At 50.3% G+C, this 18,124-nt stretch overlaps 1 protein-coding gene across 1 annotated transcript in view; it reads left to right on the forward strand.

The window, feature by feature from the left end:
- The first annotated feature begins 331 nt into the window (after positions 1-331).
- Positions 332-18,124, forward strand: part of LOC136370501 (gamma-aminobutyric acid receptor subunit gamma-4) — a 29,564-nt gene continuing 11,771 nt past the window's right edge. Inside the window, exons 1-2 of the mRNA XM_066333942.1 lie at positions 332-337; positions 546-613. Coding sequence (XP_066190039.1) covers positions 611-613 — 3 coding nt within the window. The 5' untranslated portion in view covers positions 332-337; positions 546-610. The remainder of the gene's footprint in view (positions 338-545; positions 614-18,124) is intronic.

The following is an 18,124-nucleotide window of genomic DNA, read 5'->3' on the forward strand; positions in this document are numbered from 1 at the left end:
GGTGCCGGTGAGTTGTGTCCTCTTGGCAGTGTGGCTGAGAGGAGATCCCTGAGCTCCTCATGCTCTGCCTTTTAGCTGCACTGCATCCTGCTCCTTTGGTATCTGTGAAACACAGCTGTGCCCCTGCCGCCAGGGAGTGCCAGAGAACTGCCACAGCCACGTCCCTGCCCCTTGTGTCTCCTCTCCAGGTGTGAGAGCACAGAGGAATACGATTACGATTACCTCAGCATCAACAAAACCTGGGTCCTCACCCCCAAGGCACAGGAGACTGATGCCACACAGATCCTCAACTCGCTGCTCAAGAACTATGACAACAAGCTGAGGCCTGACATTGGCAGTAAGTGTCCCCTGAAGCTCCCTGTGGCCACGGGGGGTGACCTGGCCTGGCTGTGTCCTGTGGTTTCCATGCACTGGTGCCTGCTGTGGCTGGGATTTTAATCAGTGTTATCACAGAGCCACGCTCATCCCAGATGTTCCCCTTGTCTTCATCCCTCTGCAAATGCTCCTGGCCCCAGCTGATGGTGCCTGTTTTCTTGTCTTTGCAGTCAAGCCCACGTTCATTGATGTGGATATCTACGTGAACAGCATCGGGCCCGTGTCTGTCATCCAGATGGTGAGTGCTGGCCTGGCTGCAGGGCCACCGTGTCCCCTCCCCGTGGCAGGGCTGCCCCAGGCTGTGTCATGCTGGCTGGATTGGTGTCAGGGTGGTGTTGGCATGAGAGGAGGTTTCCTTTCCCTTAGTGAGAGGTGCTCTGCTGGGAGCTGGAGAGACCTGAGCACCATCCCTGGTCAGGAGCAAGGTCCCCAAGTGCCCTGGGTGAGCTGAGCAACCCTTCCCTGCCTGAGGGCTCAGGAGTGGGATGCTGCTGCTGCTCTTTGGGCTCTGCTTTGGCAGACACTTCTGCCTGCTGGCTTTGCCCTCTCCTCCCTGGGAAGAGCGTGAGCACCAGGATACTGAGGGCAGGGTGGAACAGGGGCAGTGTGTTCCAGAAGGACTGAGAGAGGTACCTAGAGATGGTTCCCATGGCAGTGTGAAACTTGGGTCAAACTTGAGTGCCCAGGCCTGGCCTGTGGTGCTGAGCAAGGGGAAAGCAGGGGGACCTCTGGTCCAATGTTTCTTCTTCATAGTGTAGCACCTTAGAGAGCTCTCACCAGGACTGTGACAATTTCTCCTCATGGCTCAGGACCCAGCAGTATCCAGCTGTACTGTGAGCTGTGAAAACACCTAACACAGACACTCTTTGATCCAGAGAGCAACTGTTGTTGACTATTTAATTTTCACAGGAAACTGCCATTATTATTATTATTATTATCATTATCATTATTTTCCCTGCAAGTCATTTTTTTTTCCCTTTTCTAGCAAGGAACAAACCTGACTGCTGTCAGGTTTTGAAAGGCTTCTCCAGTCCACTGGGCAAGTGAGGTAGAGGGGACAAAGGCAAGGTACAGCCAGGACAATTTGGCTTTTCTTGTTCCCCTCGATGCAAAACAAAGCAGGAGCAAAACCAGCCCCATTAAACTGAAAAAAAAAAAAAAAAAAAAAAAAAAAGTTCCCAGGATGGGCAAGTTAATTAGTTTCCAAAGTACAAAATCTCCAAGGAACAAACTCCTCTGGGGATGGAGGGATGGAACAGTAGCTGTAGTACCAGTTCCACTCTGAGGAGCATGCTGAAGCAGCCCTTCTGGCCGGCCACCGCCGAGGAGGTGCCCCCAAGCAGCTCCTGCTCACGAGCCACCAGATGGGCACGATGAGGGCACCATCAGGAGGCCCAGCAGGGACGGCCTGGAGGCTCAGAATTTCCTTGTATTGTTCCAGCAGGGCTAGTCTGGAGGAGAGGAGGCACAGAGAGCTGTGTGGGTGTCACCCCAGGCTGCCAGCACGTGCCACCAGCCCCTCCAGCCCGTGGGGACACGTGGCCGTGAAGCCAAAGTGACACTAGAGCAGCAGTGCAGGGGCTGGGTGTGCTCACCCTTCCAGGCACTGCTGTGCCTGCAGCCAGAGCACTGTGATGGTTGTGGCTTCTCTTTCTCTGCCAAGGTCAGGATTAATACATGGGAGACGCAGTTTTTGGGTTCAGATTTGGATGTTTCTTTTTTCTTATCTATTTACAGACTCATGAGCCGTGAGCTCTTAACTAGCAAGTCAGAGAAATGAGGTAAAATGGAGCCCTTCTAACTTTTTCCAAGGTGATTTAAGCAGTAGTCACCCAATAGAGAGGTGACACCTTTATTATTTATATTTCTGACCCAATGATGACCACCCAAGGCCTGCAATGCAGACCTTTTCCACCCAGTTACAGAAAACCACCCAAACCCATGAAGAAGAAGGAAGAAGGTGGTGAAGAAGAAGGACTTAGACAATGCCCAAACTCCTCAATCTCGCCCCATACATTACTTTATGCCAAAATCTCAAATCTTAGTTTTTTACCCTGTGAGATCACCCAGTTCTATTCAAACTGCACACCCACAACCCCCGTGCTATCACTCAATTTCAGAAGCCTGTTCCACAACCTCAGGTCAAATGCAGCGCTTGCTTGAGGGTCAGAGTCTTTTAGAACAAAAAGCCTGAAATTTTCAGCTTCCAGGGTTCCAACAGAGCACCAGGGGCACATTACTGCTCTGCCTGCTTTGCACTGCACAAGGATGTGCCAAGAAACCCACACAAAACCTGGAGCACATCCTCATCCTCCTCTTTCCCTCTCAGCCGTTTCCATCACCCTTTCCCAGCCCTGCTGGAAGCTCTGCTCCCCTCACTGCCACGGCAGCACTGCAGAACCATGCAGGTGGGAGCAGCATAGCAGAGAGTGGTTTCTAAAATCCAGTCTGCATCCAGAGTTCATCTTTCCTCCTAAACAGGGATGCTGCTGCTAGGCTGGTTTCCTAAGAAACACAGCTTATGCCATGGTGATGGGGATGTGAGAACGTACCTACGTCCAGCCCAGGCGTTCAGGATTTGGGATCTGCTGGGCTAACTCCAGCCATAAACAGCTGCAGGTACAGGAGCTTCAGGCACGTTCAGTGTCTCTGGTATTTTTGGGAAAACAAAATGCCAGGCAGTGACAAGAGCCACCCCCAGCAAGGGGAAAAGCTGTTGTGTGAACTCAGCCCTTACTAGAGACCAGGAAATCATGTGGGAGGGCTCAATCCATGGGTTTAGCTCTTTCTAGGAGTCAGCAGAAGCTTTTTCTCTGTGAAATGGGGCTCCACGAGTTGGAATGGCCAGCATCTGCAGGGTTCTGCTGGGGAAACTGCTGCCATGGGGCTAGTCCACCCATCTGCAGCCTTCCCACCTGAGGAAAGGATTGCTGTTTGTGGGAATGGCACAGCCCGGAGCTGCTCAGTGGGGACAATTTTGAGGGGGTTTGTTGTATCACTCACAACTGGCTGTGCTGTCCCTCTGAAGTGCCTTGGGGCTGCCAGTCCAGGGGCCCTGCAGGGTCCCAGCAGTCACCTGTGATCTTGAGACACTTCTTTATGACACCCCAAGCAGACTCTCTAGGGATATCTCTCCTTCCTTGTTCCCTTAGATAAATTCTTAAGGTTGAACCTGTGATGCCCTTGAACTTTGAAACCTTTTCCCATGAGAATGAGGTGATATTAAAGCTACTGAGGGCAGCTAGACCCAGGTCAGAACCTCAAATTTCTGTTATCTGTACCCTGTGTACTTCCCCCTGCACAGAGGCTGCATCCTGCTACGTGGTCTCGTGAAGCAGGAGGGAAGGGCAGTGACAAAGCTGCCACAGTGTCACCTCTGGACTTGGCTGCTTCACCCAGTCGTTTTGTGTTTGTTTGCTTTTCCATGCTGATGCAGTGCATTAAGTCATTCTGTGGGTCGTGCCAGCCCCTGGCAGGCTGGCACCAAACAGATGATAGATGGTCTTTGCTGGGGACATGTCATTCCCACCCTGCCCCTGTTGATGGAGCTTCTCCCACCCTGAGAAGCTCTGCCCTCTCCCAGCTGCCTGGCCCATCCCACGTGCCTCATCTTGCTTCTTTCCCATACACAACCTGAGGAAATGCACATTTCCAAGGGAAGGGAGCTAGAATTTGTCTCAGAGCTAGATCTCTCTGGAGCCCACGGTGACATTTCACTCTGCCACAGACAGAGAGGCTTGTGTAGGCTGGAAGGTCCACTGGAGGGGAAATGTCCCATTGATCTCTTTTAGGTGCATTGCCATGACAGCGCCTTACATAAATATTTCCCTCTCACATAGAGGGAAGAAGACAAACACCCAAGTTCTGCTTCTAGGAGACACAGCAGCATTACTGTGGCTGTTACTTTGGGCCACTGTGGCCTATAAATCTGCAGCTGGAGGCTACAGGATGGCCTGACATGCTGCCGGAGTAGAAGGCTCCAACTTCAGCGATGTGGTTGAACTTCTGGTCTCCTGTGGTCCTCTGCTCACCCTCAAAGGGTTAATGAGTCGCTGCTGTCTCCATCCTGCTGGTGCTCTGTCAGGGATTGGAAGCTGGCCCTGCACAGCCACTGCCCAGCCTCCAAATGATAAATCACGTCAGGACACAAAACTGATTCCGGTCCTTAAAAATGAATAGGTGATTTGAAAATGGCCCGTGCTGGGCGTGAATTCTGCGTCTCCCTCATCAATCACTTGTCATAAATAACATTAACATTCAGGAGTCAGCAGAAGGTGGGCAGGTTTGGAGCGGGAAGAAATGTAAAGTGATTTCCTGATACCTTTTGTACAGCAGAATGGCAGGCTTGTTTCCCGTTGAGGTGGCTGAGCAGATTTCATTCTCCTTTCCCTGGGGAAAGGACCCTCTGTGCTGTCCAAGCAAAATGTGGCAGTGACCAGAAACAGAGCTGGAAGATGGTTCAGTGATAAGAAGGGGGGAAAGTGGGGCCATCAGGAGCATCGGTGGAGTGAAGACTCCAATCGTTGTGTGGACTGGGATTTCCTCCCCAGCCCTGTGGACCTTTGGGGCACTTGGCACTTCTCAGGGAGGTGGGAAGCTGTGTTTACCCCATCAGGGGAAGGATGCACTGAGCCCCTCCAGAGCTCTGGCTGTTGCTGAGCACTGGCCAGCAGCCCCTGGAGCCCAGTGAGTTATCACCCACAGCCTGCAGCTCTCCAAGCCGTGTGCTGGACTTGGATGCCCAATTAAATCCTCACTTACACAGCATTGAGGTGTCCCTGGATTAGCAGAAGCTCAGCCTGGTGCAAAGAGCCACCTTCATTCTCCAGGAATGTTTGTGGGGAGAGGTGCCTGCAGCAGCGTGGGGCGAGGGAGGAGACTCTGGGTTCAGATTTTTCGCTGACTAGTTGTTTGCTGGAGGGATTTGCTCCTGGTCTTGTTTTGTAATGGCTTTATTGCTATAGATTATAGCTTTAACCGGTGTCAAGGGCACCTAGAGCTCTGGATCACCTTCCTTTAGGGATGCTTAACTCTCAGGAAATGATGCTGTAGAAGTAAAGCGGGTGCCAGCTATTGGGGCTGAGTGTCTTTCAGCCCTGAGGATGTCCCTGACGTGCCTGTGAGGGACAGGATGACTGAGAAGGGGAGAAGTGCTTCTGTTCCGAGCTTGGGGATGGAGCAAGTCTTGCCCAGAGCTTCTCAGATTCCCCCCAGAGGCCAGAGCTGAATGCCCTTTTCTTTCTTACCAAAAAATCAGGCTCGAGGAGCCAAAGGCTGAGAGCATGCTGCAGACACTGGGGCAGCCTCCTGGCCAAGGTGAATGGAGACATTCCAGTCATGCAGGGACCTGCCTTGGTTACCTGCTTCAGGTGTCCGGGGTCAGAGGCACTGCAGTAAGGGCTAGTTTGGATGCTGAGACTTCTCTGTTTGCTGTGTGTGAGGAGATGCCCTTGTGTGCCAAATTTTGTTGCAAAACAGAATGACAGCCCTTCTGCTGGTGGTGTACACCACCTCAATCTCGTTATTTAATGATAATAAAGATGGGAAGAGTAAAATTGGCCTCCATCATTCACCAGGGGCCAGATTCTGCTGTCTCAGAAGCACCCGTGATTTCCAGCGGGGTTTCTGAGCTCCTATCTCAATTGTTACAGCAAATTGTTTTCTTATCTCTGCCTGTGAGTGGGGGGCTGGAACCCGAAGAGGGTGATATGTCCAAATACAAGTGTTGGCTATTCTCTCCCTTGCCTCTCCAGGAAGGAGCTGCTGCACACCATTAAACTCATAATGCTCTGCTTGGCTACATTAGTTACCATGCAACACACTCACGAAATTGAGGGTGAAGAACATATTTTCCCACATCTGGAGTACTGCAGAAAGCGTTTAATAGATTTGCACGTAGGGTGCATTTGTGGAAACACAGTGGAAAAAAAAAAGGGGGGGAGGGAGGGAAGAGGGAAATGTTTATTCGTTATCAGCTGATGAATAATTAATTCACAAACATTGTCTTGTTAAATATAAATTAAATCCTCATTTGACACACTTTATAATTTAGAAGTATAAGCCCAGCATGAATGAAGAGAACTCCCCACTGACTCCTTTCATGTAAATCCCGAGGAGGCAGGGAAGGAGGCTTGGCTTTAAAGTTAAAGCTGACAAGCGAAGGTGCTTAGGGAGGGGGGCTGATGCCACAGAGAGAGCTTGGGGATCTCGGGCACTTCATCTTTGCCCGTGGGGAGATGGCTGAGCGGGGCAGGGAGGCAGTGGGTGTCTGCAGAGCCCGTTTTCCAAGGATTGCTGCTCTACACTCTTTGGCTGAGCTGCTGGATCTCGGCTCTGGGAGTGAAAAACCCGCCGATGGTGCCTTATCAGAGAGTGCAGCAAGGCAGCAGCTGCTTGAGGAGGGCTGAGCTCCCCCAGCAGCAGGAACAGAGACTCCCAAGAGGGGAGCAGGGCTCTGCAGGAGCTCAGCCACCCTTCTGGATACCCCTGGGCCAGCTGGAGGCTGCGGACACATATCCCACATCCCAAAAATTGCTGTGTTGGAAGGCAGCTCCTGTGACAGCCCTGGGTGACTGTCCCGCTGCAAGGCTTGGGTTAATTCCTTCCTTTCTCCCCCTAAAAGATGGAGAAACCAAGCCCAGTAATAATTGTCTGGCTCCGAGGAACACTTAAGTCTTGATTATACTTAGCTTTGGCTGCTTTGGAATAAGTAGGAAGGAAATGAATTGAAAATGGCACACTGTTTAAAATGCTCGGCTGTGTTCCTCTGGAGCACAAGATAAGCCTATAGGTAAAGGAAATTTGCCACCTCCCCCCTCCTTTCCTGATAATAATAGGTTCCAGCAGTTGCACAGCACTTCTCAACTGAAAGGACTTAAAAATCCTTCACAAATCATCTGTCTGGGAGGCAATAGCCCAGATGCACCCACTTTAGGGTGGATGGCAATGCCGAAAGCACGCTGCAGCGCTGTGCCAAGGATTGCAGCCTCTCTCTCCTTGGCCTGTCCCGTGTGCAGTGAGCTGCTCTGAGGTTCTGCACGACACACCCATGGGCTAGGCTGGGGTTTTGGTCCTCGATAATGAATTTAAAGTGTTGGGAACTCACTAGCAGCCCCAGTGCTTTTTCTGGGCTGTTATTTTTCCATGCCTGAGTGACGGCTCGGAGCCGCTGCCGCATTTATTACATCTTCACAAAATGCTCCTGTGCTTGGAGAGTGCTCACACCTCCTGATCCCTTGATGTTCAGGGGGGCTCAGGGTCCCTCCTGCTGGTGTTGACACAGCAGTGAGGTCAGCTACAGGAAAGGCAGCGTGAAAAGTTTGTCTTTCCTTATGAAACCACCCCTTCAGGCCATTGAGGACTGCCACCAACCACGTGTGACTTGTGGGACAAAACATGGGCTGTCACAAAAGCTCTAAAGAAATGAAATAAGTTGCTCCCATCCTAAACATATCCCAAGAGCTCCCGGAATTGTCAAAGTTTGCTTCCAAAACGGAAAAGAGCTGATTTATTCACTATGAATTATTCAGCCAGCTCCTTTTATTATCCAGAACATACACTAATCCCCTCCAGATATTTTCTGTGTGACATCCATGTTGGTATTTTATTTACAGGCTGTGCAGAAAACTCAAGGAGTCTGTTATCAGGGAAGACGAGTGAAAAGCTGGAGGTTTGCATCTGAAATTTGGAGCTAAATAAAACATGAAAATCTGGACAGCGGCCTCCTGGGGGCAGGGGAAAGTGCTTTTCCTGGGAGAGGTTTCTGGAGAGCAGAGCCCTAAAGTTAATTAACATCTGTGGTCGCAGCCTGGTGCTAAATGGGGAATGTGGCTGTAGTTAAAGGTTTCTTACAGTGCAGCATCAGTCCTGGCACACAGGTGCCCGCAGCTCGGGCAGCCTCTGGCCCTCGGGCAACACGGGATAAATCAACATCCATAATGAAGTAATCGGCTCTTGTAAATTCCTTCACGGATCCCATTTCCGTCCTTCTGCTGGCACGAATGACTCAATCTCTTCATTCATTTTGTGCCAGCCTTCGGAGGAAACTCGCTGTTTCTTCAGCTGGGCTGAATGCAGGAGGGGTTTTGTTCGCCCTGAACCTTTTTTTGCAGGCAGCCTGGGAAGGATGCTGCCAGTGGGTGCTTCCCAAGGAGCTGGCTGTACCTGACCTGAGAGCATTCATTCCTCACCCTGAGGCTCAGGAAACCTTTCCTACAGTCTGGGGTCACAGCAGCTGCACCCGGTCCCCCTTTTCCAGAGGTTTCTGCCAGCTCCTTGCTTGTTAAAGGGCCGCAGTGACACTTTCCCAGTGACCAGGGGATGCTCCTTACTGAGATGTGACCCAGGCTGGAGGGATGTCTGTGCCCTGGCCGTGCTGGCTGCTGGCTCTCAGTCTGGCAGGGCATCCAAAGAGGTTTTGCTGTGCTCCAGAGGCTGCAGTGCTGCTCGGTGGGGATGCAAAGCACGGCTGGTCCCACCAGCATCACCTGAAGGAGCTGCCCTGCAGATGGATCCCCAGGCTGTGCTCAGGGACAGGGCAGGAGGGCTGTGTGTGATCCAGGCACTGATCTGTGCTCTGACCCTCGTTACATCGATTCTTTCAAGTCAAAGGGAGAGCGCTGCTGTGTCAAATTTGAAAGATGGATGGACTCTGAGCTGTACCAATAGCTGTCACTCGGTGGGCTGAATGATTTTTAAGGCAGAGTTGATTTATCTGAGCTGAAGGGTTTAGATATCTCTGCAGGAGAGGATGGGATGTTTCAGGTGTGTGAGAATCAAGTCAAAGAGCTGGTCAGAGGCCAGGGTTTGAGGCCAAGGTTTCTGGTCTAGGACAGACAGCAAGCAGCATCACAGGAGAGATAGGCTCGTTCTCCCGTTCTCCCCTCCCACTTGGGACAAATAGCCAGAATTTTTAAGCATATCCAAGGAGAAATGGGTTCAGGGAGAATCAAAACATTTACATTTAGTTTCATCAGATTGTTTTGATTTGCTCTTCATATGGTGATAAATTCTGTCCTGCGTAAGTAAAGCAAGAAAATGAGTATTTGGAAATAAACGTCAAAGTGAAGTGCATCAACTAGATAAGGGTAAAAGGAAATATTTTGTTAGCTTACTGAAGAAAAAGAAGTTTTCTGAATGAAATTATAAGGTTGAAGTAATTCATTTTAGGGTTTGACAATTTTAATTTATTTTGAGCAAAACTTCTTTTTTTTTTTCCAGTAGAAATCAGTTCTATTTATTTCTTGCATTCCCAGATGAAGCCATCCTACCATTTCCCTTAAAAGGCTGTTGTGAAATCTGCCTGCTATAAATGTGTCACAAAATGGAGACCATCTCTCAGAATTCAGTGGTTGTGGGTGACCACAATCAATTTGCTTCAAGGACCTCTTCATGCCTCAGTGCTAAAGGCAGAATATTCCGATTACTGCATCCCATCTCCATGCACAGGAAGGGTTTAATTGCCCATGGTACAATTTGGAGGCGAGGAGCCAGGGTGAGCCTTCCTGGGGTTTTGCATCTCCTCACATCTCCTCCCTGTCCCCACACACTGCCTGTCATAGGAGATGTGGTCTCATGGTCTGATGCCTCATTGTCCCTTCTGGGTCACCACAAACTGATGCCTTGGGAAGGCTGAGCTGGAACAGAGACTGGGCAGAGCCAGAGAATAAAGGAGATATTTATTAAAATGCCTTTAGGATCCACCTTGGACAGGACAGAGCCTGGCCAGGGCTGCACCCAAGGTGGGCCCAAAATGGTCACAAAATGGACAAGAGGTCACGAGGTCTCACATTTTTAGAAGTTTTGGTCCATTTGTATATTGGGGTTTAATTGTCCCATTCCAGCTTCAGGTTGTGAGGTCCCATCCTTCTTGTTCCTCCCTCCAGCCCACCCTTGTTTGTGCTTTGGGGCTGAAAGTTGTCCTTGGTGTGCAGCAGGACAAGGATTTGTTTTGTGTCCCTGCTGTGTGCAGAGCTGAGTGACACTGACTGTGAGCTCAGAGCTGCACCCCTGGGCACCACAGAACCTGGAATACATGAAAGATAAAACTCAAGGCATCAGTCAGTGAGTGGGCAAGTGGACATTGCAGCCACTCCACACCAGCACTGCTGACTGCCCCACCAACTCCCTTTGCCAGCTTGTCACAGCCGCAGAGGGATCATGCTGCCTGCTTGGGGCACTGTGGGTGGGGAAATAAAAGAGCATGATGGCTGGAGACCCTGGCATAAACCTCGTGTGTCCATCTCCATGGCCAGAGAACCTCGTGGTGAGGATTTGTGTGTGTGTTCCCTGACCTGCACCAGGAATGGCTCCAACCATCTGATCAGCTTTGCTCCACAGGGGAATTGCAGGTAGTGGTAAAGGCTCCCCCCAAGCAGATGCCTGTGGGAGGTGTGAACCAAAACACTTGGGAGTGTGGGTGGGGGAACACCTTGTCTCCATGTGGCTGGGGAACAGGAGAGGTCAGAGCGGGGATTCTCCAAATGTTGGAAGCTTTGTTTCTGACAGTTCCCTTCGATCAGCTTCTTTCTCCCTCCGAATCTGCCGCCTGTGATGCCTCCCACACCAGACTGTGGCCTTTAGTCTGTCATTCTCCTCCACAGACACCCCAAGCCACCTTGGCAGTGTTGTAAGGGCGAGGAGAGCAGAGCAGCAGGCTGGAGGAGTGGGAAAAACTTCAGGGAGTTAGGTTGGTTGTTTACAGCCACAGGGGTGAAGTTAAGATGATAACTGGGCGATCTTCATTTGGTTCTTGAAAAGAAAAGCTGAAGGCAGAGAGACCTGTACCACTCAAGATAAACCATTTCCTTCCGTGGAAGAAAGGAAACCCTAACCCTATGAAATGAAAGATCATTTCCTTCCATGATCTGGCATGTCCAGGGATTGCAGCCTTAGTTTCTACATGGATCTGTACCTCGGGAGAAGGCACAATGGGCCCTGGTTCCTCTCTCTGTACCTCTCACAAAAAGCCAAAGCCCAGGTGTTGGAATTTGATAAGGAGCAGTTAAAGATGTGCTGTCTCACTCCTGGGAACTTTGGATTAAGCCAAAGATCCCAGATTGTTTCCTTTCTTTCTGTGTGTGATTCTGAGATGTCCAAGATCTGCTGGAGTATTTCTTACACCGATGTGTAGAAAACGGAGCCTTTATCTTTTTCACCACTTCCTAAAGATGTTCTCAAGTCTTTGAGGGGAGCTGGGGAAGGTCAAGTGGTTGAGTCTCAAAGAAGGGATCTACAGTAGGCAGAGACTGTAGAAAGCAGTTGGGAGCTGGAAAAAAGAAATCTGGGAATATCAATCCCTCGTTCCTGAGGAGAACCATTTGCACCCACCAGGTGCCATGGGAAGTGAGCAGCCCTCAGGAGCAGAGCTCAGCAGGTCCTGCTTGCCCAGGGCTGGGGGCTTGGCTGCCAAATGACTTCCCCACTTGGCCTGAAGTGTGGATGTCTGCCTGGAGAGGAGAATCAGCTGGCCTGGTAACCCTTCTGCAACTGCACTCCAGCTGCTTTTGCCCTCCCAGGACCCAAGGGGGGTGGCAGAGAGAAATTGTTCTTTTTCTGTAACCTGATTAGCTTCTCCCAGCTGCTTTCCACAGCCTGGTGCTCCCTTGAAATCTATTAGGGCTGGGCTGTGATTGTGTGGTGGCTTGAAAAGAACGGAAAGGTAAAACAAAACCAGGCAGAGAGAAGGAATATCAAGGAACTGGCAGGGCAGGGAGAGAGAGGTGGTAAGCACAGCAAGGGGGCATGAGAGACAACATGAAACAGATTTCCTTGAAAGAGTTGGTGAGGCAGAGTACACTGCTCCCATCTCCTTCTTCATCTGGGGCCAGGAGAGAACAGGGTCAGGAGTGAGGATCTCTGCAGAGGGCACAAACTGCTCCCCTTTTGTGTAACCAGAACTTTCTCAGATGTTTTGAATGCCCTTTTTTTTTTTTTCCTTGAGAGTGAGAATTAGACAGGGATTTGTACAGGTGATTTTTCTCCTGCCAGTGCAGGTATTTCCATTCCATGGGTGACATCCCAGGCACTTGGGTGCACTGTGCTTTCTCAGACCCAGCTCTGGGCTCTGCTGGATCCTCCACCCTCTCACGGTGCTGCCAGCAAAGGTGGTTTGACAGAGCTCAGGGCTTGCTGGCAGTGAGTGGTTCTCACGGAGCAGGGCTGCAGCAGCTGCTTCCCCAGTCCTGGGCAGAGCTGGGCTGCCCATCCCAGCGTTTCATTTTAGTCACAGTGGGTGGCATGGGAACGGGAAATGCAATTAAAGAAATCCCAGCTTCTCATCTGAATCTTGCCAAGCTGCTCTGGGGGAGCGATCCCGAGCAGTTAATGGTGTGCAGTGAGAAGGTTTGTCTTCCAGCCCTTCACAAGGAAATGTCCTTTTGTCTCCTCAAGCACCTCATGAGCCAGAAAGGGCAAATGAACAAGAGCACCTGCCTGAAGAGGAAAATATTCTCCTCCAATCATTCTATGTGCTTCCATCCTCACCTCTTCTCTTTCCCCACCTGCTTTCTTCTTCCTGCACAAAGTTCCTTTAATCCCAGACATTGTAGGGAGCAGTTAAGCATTTAGCAGTGAGGTGTGACATGTAGATAAGACTTGGGACAAAGCTGGCTTTGCTCTGCCCAGGTATTTTCCAGAGACTGTGGAAAACTGGGCTGCATCTTTGTTTGCATCAGAAGGTGCTTCCATGTGACTTTGCACCCAGGGTATGTCCTGTCCTGAGAGTGGAGGAAAAAGAAAATCAATCTAAAAGGAGGCGGCTCCTTCCCTGAGATGCTTTGCATAATATTTCAGAGAAGTGTTCAGTACCTTCCCCTTTGATCAATTCTGCCCCATCTGCATAGAGCATCCCCTGTCCACATCTCTGCCTTCTCAGTGATAACCTCATCAGGGACAGTGCAGACAGACTTGTGCTTCTGCAAAGCAGAGTCTGCCTGATGTCATGTCTCGCCTCAAGGACTTTGCCGAGTCCTCTGGGTAATGGCTGTTACCAGCTGCTAAAACACACACGTGTGGGTCTTGTGCCCCGAGGGCTCACAGGGAGAGGCTCCCTGTGTTCCCATGGAAAGAGGAACAGGCACCCAGGGGCTGCACGGGAGGAGATCACATCACCGCAGGGCAGGAAGAGATGCTACAAGGGAACATCTCTGAAGAAAGGATTTGGGGTGGTTGGCTGTCAGGGCTGTAAAAGCTGGCTTTTAGATATCCCCACCTGCACATCCACGGCAGCAGGAAGGAGCAGAGGTGTGGGGGAACAGGCAGACAGGGATGTCAGAAGGCAGCACAGTTTTGAAAGCCCTGTCCAGTTCCCATCTGCCAGCTCCAGGGGTGAGCAAGCTGTGACTGGGGGAGCTGGCAATCGGGAGAGCAGCATTTATAGCATGACTTGTTTGACAGCTCCTGGCACGAGCACAGGACATGGACATGGTTTTTAATAGCACGTTTGTATTATAAAAAGAACTCTGTTTCAACTGAGATTCCCTGGACAGAGGCAAAAGACATTCAGGCAAGGACAGTGCTGCCCGTGTTGCTGCAGAAGTGAAACAGATGGGAAGTTCAGTGTGTCACCTTGAAAACACAGATCATCACAGCTCTGCTCCTGCCGTCCTTGAGAGCTCCCCTCATCATGTCCAGAAATCTCTCTGGGGTCTGACTTGGAGGGAGGAGGACCTTGGAAGTGAAATTAAAGTTATATTCGCATGCTTTTGGTCTTTGTGTTGGAGAGGCAGATCTCACCCAGAGCAGAGACATGGAGGTGGCCACGAATTAAGTGTCCCACACTTCTAATGGGAGACCTGGGAGAAGCCTGGCACTGCCCAGGCAGTCCCTGGAGTGGTCAGTGTTGGGCACAGCACTGTTGGTACCTGTCCCCTCTGTGCCTTAGAAGCACATTCCTACCCACCAGCCGTGGGGACAAGGACTGGTGCATTCAGATGTCAAGATTATTCTAAAATACAGTGATTTTATTTAGGTTATTTATTTCTTTAATCTTGAAGGCGTCTCCAGACTTTTTACTGTTGTTGATTGTGTTTGCTGGGATGTGGAGACAGATGTGTGGTGCAAGCCAGGATTGGGATGTTGGCAGGCTGGGAGGGTGTGTGGGGTGTCCTGGAGAGGACAGTGCCCACCTGGGCAGGGCTGTGGGGGTGTGGACATGCTGAGCACAGCTGTGAGTGAAGGGGAGACCCTGTTTTGCAGAAGAGGGAGACTAGAGGAGAAGCTTTCTGGCTTGCCTTCCCTTGCACAGTGTCCTCCCGAAGCCTCGAAAATAAAACACCCCATTCCTGGGTCTCCTCCAAGAAAGAACTTCTGAAAATTTCCTGAATTGCAGCATCCTTAAGAGTTTGCCTGTAATATTTCCTTTGCTTGGCTGGTGATTGACAGCATGGACACATCACATTCACGTCAGAGCACCTGAAATGCTGTCCCTGCTTCCCAGGAAAAGCAGCCTGCTTTATTGGACTGCAGTGAGGGATTTGCTTGGAGGTGAAGAGGGAAGGGAGCTCTATGAGTAAAAACAAATATCAGAAGAATGAAAGCTAGAAAGCGACTCTCTAGGATATTAATCTCTCAGCCTCACTGTTATTTAGGATTTTTCACAGAGTATTCTGAGTTGGAAGAGACTAAACTATCCCTCCAGCAGAGGAAAATTGAGGAAGGTGTTTCCAGGTCTCTGAGCCCTCTGTTCAGGGATTTTCTTGTTGCTGTTGAATACAAGTGAAGTTGCAAAAACCACGTTTAAATCCTTCATTTTATCCTAATTTAGGAGGCCACATGTTCATCTCATGGCTTTGCTCCTCTCTTTGCCATTTGGCAGAAAGCTGAGCTCTTAACAGAGGAAAAGAAGTTCATAGATGGAACAGAGGAGCCACAGGGTCCCAGCCCCTCTGGATCCCACTAATTGCACCCTTGAGAGGGGTCAGCTGAACTGAACACACAAACTAGATAAAAGCCATTTGAAAAGGACGTTTTGGCAGAGCCCAGCTGTGTTTATTTGGTGTGTAAGGTAACCTGAAAACACACAGTTTTCAAATCTTGGCATGCAAACCCTGTGAGTTAAAGCTGTCGTTCTGAAGCTCAGTAGCCCTAAATTATATTTGCTCTGAAGCCAGGGTGGAACTGGGTCCAGAGCAGAGTTCCTGAAGCCAATTCAGAGTGGAGACATGGGCTGGTTCCCCATCTGTGAGGGCAGAGCAGTAGAGACAACCCAAGGAGCAGGCGCCAGGGTAGCACACAAGGCCAGCTCCCAGCTCTCCTGTGCTGCTGAACAAGTCTCTTTTCTTTTCGGTTGAAAACATTTGGGGGTGTTCTTAGAAATTAATTTTCACACAGCAAACTCGTAGCTTTTGAAAAAAATGAAAGGATTTGAGAGCACAATAAAATCTTCTTCTTGTTACTTTTTTCTTTCAATATGAAACACCTCTGTCAGCTCCCCATATTTTTATTCCTCACAAATGTTCTTTTATCCGAACACCATTCTTTCCATTGCATGTTCTCAGGTTCTCAGTCCTCTGGAACTGTGTTTCCAGCAGCATCTGTGCTGCCCACATGAGGAAAACCAGGGCTGGTCAGGGATCTGCTGCAGTGCCAGGTGGTGGCAGGGACCAAGGGCCAGCAGGGACATGCTGAGAGGCTGGGCATGAGCACACTCAGGCAGCAGAGGCAAAGCTGCAGGGCATCCCTCAGCATGGGAGAAACTCCTCTGACAGTATTTAGGGCAGGCAACCCTCAGGGTTTGCCTTATGGGCAGTTTGGTTTATTGTTTCGTGACTGAAATTTGACGTAATATTGCGCTCGTGCCAACATGTGTGTGCTACCCCACGTGTGATCCAAATGGTGTGGCCAAACTGCTACAGCAATTCCTCCTTCCTTCGTTAGCTCCTTCTGTTAAGAACACTAAAAATGCCTGTGCTTTCACAGAGAAGTTAACAACCTCCATGTGCTGCACAGCAGATGGTACAGTAATGGTGGAGGCGTATTTTACAATAACCCTTTTCCACGTGGGGAAATCGAGGCATTGAGAAGTCTCTTTCTGATGGCTGAGTGTCAGGGCAGAGAAAAACTACAGGGGTGCAGGAGATGGAGAAACTGCGCCCTGAGCTTTAGGGGCTGAGCTCATCCTGCCAAATTCCAGCTGCTCAGCTTTGATCAGGGGACACTGCCAAGGTCAGGAAGAGTAAGGGGTATTTCCAGAAGACAACCTGGACTGCTTTAGATGGAGATCTCCTTCCAGAAGTTCTTACCCCTCTCTAAGGGCTGTAGGAAACCCATGGTCCAGCACCTCCTGTTTTAATCACCTTGGCAGATGCCTACAGCTAAGTGGGATCTCAATAATGACCAGAGAAAAGTCTGAGCACCTTCCCACAGCTGATCAGTGCAGAACCCAGCCATGCAAGGCTCCTCAGCATCAGAGTGGGGATTCCTGATGGGAACAGGTGCTCAGTTCTTCAGGAGCTGTGGTGCTTTAACCCCAGTTGGCAGCTCAGCCACACAGCTGCTCACTCGCTCACTCAGCAGCATGCAGGAGGAAGTGGGAAGGGTAAAAGTCCTCCCAAAGGCCAGAGCACTTTTGTATAAATCTTGCCTCAGATAATTCTGAAAGAAAATGCATTTGTAAATGCCAAAATTTCCCAATGGGCTCCCTACAGAGAGGCAAGGGAGCCAGCTCAGCTACTAAGTTCTGCCTCGTGAATAGCTGTGCTAATAATAGCCACTGAAATTAGATCAAACCACAGGACAGTGACAATAACAGCTCAGATTTTTCAGAAGAGCTGAATGACTTGTGCACCACACCTTTTGCAAAGGCTGGCTATGAATGGCACAAGAGGAGCTCTTTAATGCTGATCCCTCGTGAAAATCTGAGCTTGACAACAAATGCTAAGCCCCTGGGACAGCTGACCCTCCACTCTTCCAGAGTGCTGCCATTGATTGTCCCAGACTTGAATGCTGAACTTTACAGCAGGACATGACTGAGCAGCCAGCCCAGAAGTGAGATGTCACCAGTGACTCCAGTTGGGAGTTAAACGCTGATAGTGACATCTAACATGAATTTATCACTGCATTTTTGGTTTCTTTCTCCTACACCAGAGATATTACTTAGGAGGAGCTAAGTAAACTCACATGAACTCAAATGTGGTGTGCAGTGATGGGGGAGAATATGTCAAATATTGTGCTATTTTGGCCCCAATGCTCTGCCAATGCTACTTTTATTTCACATTTTTATACGCCTCCATCACCACATACCCTATATCCAAGCAGTACCCAGTGTGATCCAGCACATTCAGGTGCTGGGATGGGCTCTCCCAAGCCCCAGGAGTGACCATACCTGTGCCCTTGGCTGTGAGGGCTGCTGCTGTCCTTAGCCCTGTGCCTGCTCATGTCTGTTTTGGATGAACTGTAGAGGCAAGGCCACCCCTCTGAACATGCTGCACCTGTCCCCATTCTCCCCACTTGGACATCCATCAGGACCCTGTCCCTTTCCTCATCCCCTTGTCTAACCAGGGTGAAGCATCAAGCCTGGAGAGCGACTCGGCTGAGCTCTTCCCTCACCACCTCATTCCTATGCAAGCGACGTGCTGGGCACCCATCACTGCTCTCTGTTGGCTGCCAGGGGAGCAGGGGTGAGGAAGATGAAGTGGGGCCCTTGCTCTGCCCTGCCCTGTCCCCAGCAGGACACACTGTCCGAGGGAGGCTGCAGCTATTTTGGCAGCACGGCTGGAGGAGCGCGCTCGGAGCCAGCAGCGAGGGCAGA

The sequence above is a fragment of the Sylvia atricapilla genome, chromosome 21 (genome assembly GCF_009819655.1).
Source record: "Sylvia atricapilla isolate bSylAtr1 chromosome 21, bSylAtr1.pri, whole genome shotgun sequence".
NCBI lineage: Eukaryota > Metazoa > Chordata > Aves > Passeriformes > Sylviidae > Sylvia > Sylvia atricapilla.